At 36.3% G+C, this 9507-nt stretch overlaps 1 protein-coding gene across 2 annotated transcripts; it reads left to right on the top strand.

Moving 5' to 3' along the window:
* The first annotated feature begins 573 nt into the window (after window positions 1–573).
* On the top strand, window positions 574–7941 carry LOC122279263 (calmodulin-binding protein 60 D-like). 2 transcript variants are annotated; one of them, XM_043089771.1, is made up of 9 exons: window positions 574–898; window positions 981–1261; window positions 2042–2117; window positions 3432–3490; window positions 4435–4928; window positions 5081–5241; window positions 5321–5524; window positions 6024–6264; window positions 6773–7941. In XM_043089771.1, exons 2-9 carry the CDS (start codon window positions 1149–1151, stop codon window positions 7321–7323), a joined length of 1899 nt encoding a protein of 632 aa, XP_042945705.1. In that variant the 5' UTR covers window positions 574–898; window positions 981–1148; the 3' UTR covers window positions 7324–7941. The 2 variants fall into 2 exon arrangements, with proteins under 2 accessions (XP_042945705.1, XP_042945704.1); XM_043089770.1 differs by having other exon boundaries at window positions 574–1261.
* Window positions 7942–9507: the final 1566 nt, after the last annotated feature.

The raw sequence follows: 9507 nt of genomic DNA, 5'->3' as shown, positions 1-9507 counted from the left end.
TAAAAAAATATTTAAAAATATTAAGAAAATACATATAAAAACAACTAAAAAACAAAAACATACAAAAATGACTAACGGTCCAGCTACCACCCTTCTTTTTATGAATAAAATTTTTTGAAGGTTTACACGTCTAATAGATCTTAGAAATATTAACATTCAAAATAGATCTTATAATATTTTTCTTATTATATAAATATTTTAAAAATATTAAATAAATAATAAATACTTTAGAATGTAATTTATTGATTTATTTCTCTCAACTTTGATACTCTCAACTTAACTTTTAACTGCTGTTTGCGGGGACTTTGATAAGTTGGAGGTTGTATCAGCTGCTCACAGCAGCGCACCGTTACTGCCTAGTGGTCGCCCACATACGAACTTATCCACCTCGAATCCATCACAATCACATGCCGGGTCAAGCAAAATAAAGCGAAGATTCCCGACTTCCCGATCGGACGGTCAAGATGTTCTAAGACCGTACACGTACCACTTGGAGTCAGAGATTTGGCTACTGCTGTTGGAGCCGTCACTGTGAGCACGCACTCGGACAAAGCAGAGAGGGAGAGGCTTCGTGGCAGTTGCTCAAAGTGTTTATATCAGCGAAAATTCGCAGACCCTTCGACGAAATTTCCCATAGACTCCAAGCAATTCAAGAATCTCTCCTTCTCTCTCTCTCTTTCTCTCTCTGAGTTTTCACTTTCCCGCTCGCTTTTTAACTTTTCTTTTCCTTTTCTTTTTCCTTTCTCATCGATTCGAATCCACGTCACAGTTGTGTTGTCCTTTGTTTGGATCAATCCTCCGTTTGGTTGCTGAGAAGACAAACGAAAATCTTGTTACTTCTGGATTTTCTTTTGTTCCTGGGGATGGAAAATTGAAGTCAATCAAAGTTCATTTTCATGTAATTGGAGTGCTTGGTGTTTATTCTTTCCTTGGACTTCCTCTTTTGTGTAACGCTTCTGTTTTGATTGCTGAGAAAATAGGGTAAAGAGAAGAAATTGTGTTCTCGGATCTCAAACCGTACTTTGTTTTTTTCAATGCGAAAGGAGAAGTTTTGAGTCAAATTGAAGTTTGGTTCATGTGATTGGAAAGCTCGTATTGTCGTTCTTAAACTTCATCGTTGGCCAAGCAAGACGGTTTAGTTTCTGAAAATGCAAACTAGGTATATGGAAAAATCAAGCAGCATGGCGAGGGAGAAGCGAGGTTTGGATGCTACGTCAGCTGACGAAGGTCATCCTGATAGGAAGCGACCTGCTCTGGCTAGGTACTTGTCTCTTTCTCAAAACTTGAAAACATTCAATTTTGCATCACACTTTGCTAAGTTGGTTCCCTTTCAGCTAAAACACTGAGTTAGTATTTTATTTTAGCTTTTAGTGTTTATTGCTTCTCTGATTCTAATTGAACAAGATGTTTGAAGTTGTTCGTAGAAACTGTACGGAGAAATTGAATACAGAGTTGTGTTGCTGGATGCGCCAACTGTCTAACACTAGGGTGTCAGTGCACATGGATCTTTACACACGGATGTGTAGACACAGCTACGAAAAAGTGATATCTGTGGATATATGAATGTTCTCCTTACAACTTTGTCTTGTAGAAGTAACTTAACTCATTTAAAAGCAGAGTATGCAACCCGAGTACTCAAGAATATACAAGACAGTCCCTATTCAATAGAAAGGAAATTTTCTTGTTACATTAACAACGAAAAAAACTTGTTAACCATGTTTCTTCCTGTCTTCTTCAACTTGGTTTAAGATTAGATATCTTTTCAAGCTACATGATCTATTATTCTGAGGTTTTTGGTGCATTCTCAATTAGAGTTGGTAATCCTTTCCTTCCACTCTTTTTATTCATTTATTTATTATTTATTTATTTATTTTTTTACTGCAAACCCTGTACTTTTTTCTTATGTGATTTGCCTTGTCTACGTAATTGAAGTATCAATTATATTTTAAGTTTTGAATTTTTAATCTGGTATCATTTATATTTCCTCTGCAATATTGATGGCCTTCAGATATTGTTTATTAAAATTTTATTTTTCTTGCAGTGTAATCGTTGAAGCTCTAAAGGTGGATAGTCTGCAGAAACTTTGTTCATCATTGGAGCCTATTCTTCGGAGAGTTGTAAGATAAATTATCTTTCTTCTGACTTAGAAAGGCTTTGTTTCATGATGAAATTATTAATTTAATTTATCAGCTGCTCGTTTAGTTATTAACTGGCCTTCGTTTTACCTTTAGAGCATTCACAATGGCCTATCTAAATATCTATAAAAAATAGCTAACCAAAAACTATTTTATCTGTTTTAGTTAATCATTTTTGAAATGTACTCTACATCAGTTTAAATGCCACTTTATTAAAAATGCATTTCAATTTTACAAAACTACCTTCCATTTCATGGAGTTGTAAACTAGATGTAAAAGAATTGTAAGTTGATCATTTCCCTGTATCTTTTATTTCTCTATATCATTTAAAGATTAATTTCTATACATTTTAAAAAGTATATATAGTTCCTCTAACTCCCAATAAATTTGACATATCCTCATGTCTTTCAATATTTGCAATGTCTCCCCATCAATTAATATGAATCATGATTGCAATGTCTCCCTCACACTCAAAATAGGAAAAATGGCCCGAACAAAAAAATTAAAAAGAAAAATAAGGAAATGGAAAAACTAATTTTTCATCCTTTTTTTTTTCAAATATTTTCTGTTTTTGTGAGATTTTTAGGATTTTTTTATGTAAAGTTTGTCATTTTCTTTTTCTCTCTCTATTAAAATTTAATATTATCACAACGTTTTAGCTTTTATCATGCTTTATTAAGGAACATGCGAATGTGAGAAATATAAAGAGAGGGAAAAGAAAATAAATGATAAAAACACTATATAAAGATGAATAACGCAACCCAAACTTTTCATATGATTTTTAAATTTACTTTAATCGAATGGAGACTTGATCTTGATGTATTATTAGCCATTTTGTAAAATGGCTAAAATTGTGAGTGCTCAAATAATTGAATTATCTTTGCTTTTTTTTTTTTCTTTTTTTTTTTTCCTTTCTTTCTTCTTTCTTGTAGGCTATAAAACAATGTCTTTTCCGTACATGTACACAAATAAAATGAGAATACAATGTTTTTATGGACACAAATGTTTCCAAACATGGGGTTCAAACACAAATAGATTGGTGGTAAACTGTCTTAGGAATGTCCTTATGTCTCAAGCATTTGGTGGTTGAATTTGTTGTATGCTATTAGAAGCTAGTCCAATATGTGTTGTTCATGTGTCTATGGTTTATCGAACATGTTGATGCTACCATTATGGAACTTCATTGAAGAAGTGTCTGTCGCACTTTCTTGGACATACTCAATGACAACATTGCCTTTGTTGATTTATAGATGTGGCATAACGCTTTTGATGTTTGTTATGTATTCCATTTAACAGGTTAGTGAAGAAGTGGAGCGTGCTTTAGCAAAATTGGCTCCTACCAAACTTACTGGGAGGTATTATTGTCATTCTTCTTCGTTGTTTATCTATTCTTGGTACAATTGTAGTAAACATGTGCTTTTAAATTCTCAAATGAAAGTTTTTTTTAGGTGTGACTATAAACTTTAAGTTGAATAGGCAACTGGATTGTACAAGAGATACAATAGTGGGGTTTATTTTGAGCTAGTGTCTGGGCACAAACTTCTCTGGCCCTACTTCTCAATTCTACAGGTTTGGGAATGGTGTGATTTTCTTTTAATCCATTAATTTCTTAGGTTATGGGGGAGCCATTTTTCTTGTTTGTCTCTTGCTGATAAAAAAAAAAGTAAATAAATAATCTTGTTTATCTCTTGCAATCGTTTATCAAGGTTGGAGACCGTTTTAATTTAATTTTGGTTTTATAAGCAGAAGATCTCCTCAAAATATTTAGCGGATCAGAAAAATATAAAACCAAAATAAGCGAAGCAGATGCCAGTCGGTTGGCCTAATGCAAAGATGAGATGTCGTTCGTTAAATTCAATAGGCCTTCTACCCTCTTTGTTTAGTGGATGTTGTATAGGGTTTACCCCTTTATTGTTGGTCTAAAACCATAGCATTTATGGTGGGCTCTCTAATTTGTGGATTGATTTCGTCCTAGGTTCTTGGTAAGCATCTCTCTTGCCACCAACTGGTTTTAGTCTGGCTCTAATTTGGCACAGAGGGTTGATGATGTCATGCTTTGGTTCTGTGGTGCATTAATCTGAAACTCTATTGATTATGCCACCATACACAGCCAAATCCCACTGTCTCTCTGTATTTGAATATTTGTTAGCTACATGTCTACTCTTTTGACTCCTGTCCCATTTCTTTGTTATTCTTGGGTTTTTGCCATATCTAATCCATTGTTTCCAATAGCGAATTATTTGAGTAGTTAGTGATGCATTCATGTCAAGATTTTCCCCTAATGATTGAGAAAATGCAGGTCTTCTCCTAAACGTATAGAAGGGCCTGATGGAAGAAACCTACAGCTGCAATTCAGGTCCAGGCTGTCCCTTCCTCTATTTACTGGTGGAAAAGTAGAGGGGGAACAAGGTGCTGCTATTCATATTGTTTTGATGGATGCAAACACTGGCCTTGTTGTCACATCAGGCCCAGAATCTTCAGTGAAGCTAGATGTTATTGTGCTTGAAGGTGATTTCAATAATGAGGATGATGATAACTGGACTCAAGAAGAATTTGAGAGTCATGTGGTGAAAGAGCGTGAAGGAAAGAGGCCACTTCTGACTGGGGATTTGCAAGTGACACTGAAGGATGGTGTAGGAACACTAGGTGAATTAACATTCACCGACAACTCAAGCTGGATAAGGAGCAGGAAGTTCAGGCTAGGATTGAAGGTTGCCTCTGGCTATTGTGAGGCCACTCGCATACGTGAAGCAAAAACAGAAGCATTCACTGTTAAGGATCACCGTGGAGAACGTGAGTTAAATTAGCACCAATAGTTTTATTCCATGCATCATGCATCTGTCTCTTGGAAAGATGGTAAACCAATTTTTTTTTTTTTCTCTTCTCTTCTTCTTCTTCTTCTTCTTCTTCTTCTTCTTCTTTTTTTTTTTTTTTTTGCATTACAGTATACAAGAAACATTATCCGCCTGCATTGCATGATGATGTTTGGAGATTGGAGAAAATTGGCAAAGATGGGTCATTTCACAAGAGGCTGAACAAAGCTGGAATTTATACGGTTGAAGACTTTCTAAAACTTGTGGTTAGAGACTCACAGAGATTACGAAATGTAAGAATGATTGATTTGCATGTTAAATTCGAAACCACATGTTTCAGTTTCTAATTATTTTCCATTCTTTATGTTACAGATTCTTGGAAGTGGCATGTCAAATAAGATGTGGGATGTTCTTGTAGAGCATGCAAAAACTTGTGTTCTAAGTGGGAAACTGTATGTGTACTATCCTGAAAATGAGAGGAATATTGGTGTCACTTTTAACAACATCTATGAGTTTTGTGGCTTAATTGCTGATGGACAATATTACTCAGTCGACTCTCTTTCTGAAAGTCAGAAGGTATAGTTTATCTCCAGTCCCATGTCAACATCACGTTAATTTGCATTCCATCTTCTGCTTGATAAATGTTACTTTATGCATCCCAAACCTATTACATTATCTTTACTGCTCCTTATCTGTCCATGTTGGTATCTTTTTTAACATGAAGGATTCCACACAAGTGTGCTAGTCCATAAGCAAGTTTGAATAGAATGTAAATACTTTATCATCCTATCTTCCCCTCTACCAGCTTTTATCAGAATGAAATCTTATGATGCTCTTTCTAGTTTGTTCCTATGAGCTTGTAATTCTTTAGGATACCAGGTTTGGAATATCCCAGCTTGATGAAGCCTCAGATGCTTCTATTGTAGATTATTTTAATTCTAACCCAATCTTACTCCAGTAGCGCCTATTCTGAAAGAAAGATTAAAAGTCAAAACTTTTATAATATGGGGAAACATCATCTTCCAGTCTATCAGGGAAAAAGATTATAAACTGAGATTGGTTCTGGTTCGTGCAGGTCTATGTGGACACCTTGGTGAAGAAGGCATACGACAATTGGATGCATGTTATAGAATATGATGGGAAGTCACTTCTCAACTCTAAGCAAAATAAGAGTTCAGATGCTTCTCAAAGCGAGGTCCCAATGAATTCACAAGATTATTCAGACTCTTTTAACCAGCAGTTCGCCTTACAAAGCCTGCCTGTTGCAGTTCCTCCAGAGCAGTCTTCTGCAGATTCAGTTGGACTAACAGCCGGAGGTATATAAATATAAATATAAATCGTAGTAGTTTACATACGGGTTGGTGGGTATATACAATCATTATGGGGTTACACTTCTCGAAACCCCCCCCCCCCCCTCCTTCCAAAAAAAAACCAAAAAAAAAAAAAAAAAAAAGAAGAAGAAGAAAAAACTCCAAACGAAAAGAAAGCTACTTTGCTGTTATTTTGATACACAGACCTGGTCAAATCCAATTAGAGAAACGAATGATTGTGAACATGAATCAATTTGGAGGGTTTTAGTGAGTCCCTTATTGAGGTTTTTTCTTTTCCCTCTATTTTTGGGCACACTTTGAGATTGGCATGATCTGTGCACTGTTTTGATGTCTCTAAATCATATTGATTTTCCCAAGCAACCATTTCATAAGGGCTTTTCATTGTGGATGTTTTGTTGTCTATTTTAAAGCCCTTAGACCAAGGTGACTGAGCTTCTTCCTGCACTTTCTCCTGTTTGGTTTTTGATTGTGTTTTGTCTGTCTCTCTCTTCAGGGTATAATGATAATATGGCAGCCAGATTCTCGCTACAGTCTCAGAATGCAAATCTTAATGCTCCTATTCAGTTTGATGGCACTTCTTTCTCTCTACAAAATCCTTTGATCAGCGCTTCTCACCAAGCCCAACTTCCAAAAAGTGACAACGTGCTGTCCCTTGGTCCACTACAGTCGTCCACATCGGGATACCAGACAGTTGGTGCATCCAATCTTACTTCTTATAAGGAAGACTACTTCCCAGAGGACGAGATACGCATGAGAAGTCACGAAATGCTTGAAAATGACGATATGCAGCATCTCCTACGTATGTTTAACATGGGAAGCCATGCTCATACCTCCATTAATGTGAATGACGATGGATACCCTTATTCCTCGCAATATATGGACACCCCATCTCTAAACTACAACTTTGATGACGATCAAACTCGTTCATCTGGAAAAGCTGTTGTAGGGTGGTTGAAGGTCAAGGCAGCCATGAGATGGGGAATATTTGTCAGGAAGAAGGCTGCTGAGAGACGGGCTCAACTTGTTGAGTTGGATGATCCATAGACATGGCCCGTAAGGCAAAGCTGATCCGGTTTTGATGTTGATGTGCTTGGTCTCCTCTGCCTGCCTGCCTGCCTGATTCATGTCATACTGAATTTGTTAACAGGAGCTAGGAGCAGTGGTAGCATAGCTCGTTTCTGATCTGGCAGTTCCTCGGGCTAAATCCTGACATCTGGGATCTATCTGGTGTATAGTTCTAGGCTTGTACAGTAAGCTTCCATCTTCGGGTGATAACTCCGTTACTGTTGTGTTCTACTTATAAAATGTTGTCTTCTCAACATTCTTGCCTGCTTGTACCGTAGAGCAACAAAGTTGAGAGCTGCTTCTACCGAAGATGTTTCCAGTACAAGATCTTAGTAGTAGCGACCTTCAATAGGTAGAAATTAGCACTAGTTCTTTTCCTTTCGGGTTATTTAGATGTGACCGGGTAAAGTGGTCGAACTAAATGCACGTTCTACCACTGCGCGTGTTTTTTTTTTTTCCTGATTTTTATTTGTATTTTCGTTGTAGTTTGGTAGTTGAAATTCAATGTAATGAGTCTGTCTTGTTTGTTGTTACATTTAACGCAAGAATAATAGTCAATGGTAGTGAGTGAACCGGTGATGAATTTATCGGATAAAATCTATTGTGTTGCTGCTTGGCCTGGTCTGACCTGCCGTCCCAAGTGCTTCACTTTCTTTTATGTTCCAAGAGGTTTTATTTGACATTAAATGATTGGATAATAAAAAATAAATGATAAATATCTTTTTAATTTTTTAATGTCATATTAGAGAATAATAAATATGAGAAATAGTACTTATTAATTCACCTTATATAATAAATCCTCAAATTGAACAATAAACTGAAAAATGAGGCAATCATGAATTTGTCTCTGTTTTGTATATATTAGCCACATATCACTGCTAGTTAATTGTAGATAAAAATTGAAATAATTTCAAATATTTTTGAACAATATTGGAGGGTCAAATATTCTCTCTTGTAAAGTGGGCCAAACCCACACCGCAGAGGCCAACGAATCTAGAATCAAAGGCCCGTCCAACAGAAACCATAACCGCCAAAACGCACTGATAGGGGATTTGTGTCTAGCCATCATTAACGATGATTTAATAATGTAACTGTAAGGATTTGAAGTCCTCCCAATCCGTGGTCCAAACATAATTGGAGAGGCTCAAGACATAATGCAAGCTTGACCAATTGAACGCTCAATCTATATCAATGGAGTTTAAAACACACACCAGAGGTAACTTTTGAATGATCTGAAAATTGAAATACTCCATACACTCTATTCTAACTTAGGTATCTTAGGTGTCCCTTACTACACCGACCCCTCTTATCTTCTTGGTGCAGGTTGTTGAAAGTCATTTGTAGGAATATGAAATAAATCTAAAACAGTTGCCGCCGTATGTGAGATTTAAGAAAATTTAACATACTTTTTGTATGCATTCAACAATGAGTTCTCAAGCAATTGTTATTAGGAACTTGCTTTGACAAGCAAACGAACAAATGGTAGAATGTAGGGAAAATTTGCAAAAATGGAAGAATGGTTGAGGAGGATGCTTTGGAGATGGAGAACCTTCAATGTGAGAGAGAGAGAGAGAGAGAGAGGTCCTAATACGAAGAAGTACTGGTTTTGGAAGAGACACCATACAAAGCCATAACGAATGACCTGAAGAGGAGTTGCAGAGTGCAGGCAGACCAACCTTTGATGATGAAGAAAAGAGGAAGATGCACTATGATTTACACAACTTCATAGAAAAATACGAGGATATGAATAGGAGAATAGATGTATCCTCATCCATTGATAGCACGGATCTACTTTACAGTGCGGAGATAATGGCAGAGCCACTCTTGCCAAAATTCAAAATTCCGCAAGTTGAAATGTACGATATATCTAAGTATCCAGTCAAACATTTGGAAACATTTAATGCTTAGATGACACTCCACGGTTTTCTTGGGACATTGCATGTCAAGTTTTTCCCTTTAAAACAACTCATAGTGTAAGTAGGAATAGGAAGGACCACTGCTTTCAACAAAACTTCTTTCGCTCCTTATGATAGAAGTTTCTCTTTCTAACCTTATAATTTAGACCAAACTCAATGCTTCAAGGTTGAAAATGCTTGATATTTATCTCTTCCAATCATAGGTGGCAATCCTAAGTATTTGTCATATTGCTGAAAATGAGTAACA

The sequence above is a fragment of the Carya illinoinensis genome, chromosome 10 (assembly GCF_018687715.1).
Source record: "Carya illinoinensis cultivar Pawnee chromosome 10, C.illinoinensisPawnee_v1, whole genome shotgun sequence".
NCBI lineage: Eukaryota > Viridiplantae > Streptophyta > Magnoliopsida > Fagales > Juglandaceae > Carya > Carya illinoinensis.
Note: the sequence above shows the minus strand (reverse complement) of the source record. Positions and strands in the feature narration are given on the sequence as shown.

What these genes read in the sequence shown, in the direction of transcription:
- LOC122279263 (XM_043089771.1), top strand. Translation starts at nt 1,149, where the DNA reads ATGCAAACTAGGTATATGGAAAAATCAAGCAGCATGGCGAGGGAGAAG. An exon ending in TAAGGATCACCGTGGAGAAC is followed by an intron (nt 4,929 to 5,080) that starts GTGAGTTAAATT and finishes TTTGCATTACAG; the next exon opens with TATACAAGAAACATTATCCG. An exon ending in ACTCACAGAGATTACGAAAT is followed by an intron (nt 5,242 to 5,320) that starts GTAAGAATGATT and finishes TTTATGTTACAG; the next exon opens with ATTCTTGGAAGTGGCATGTC.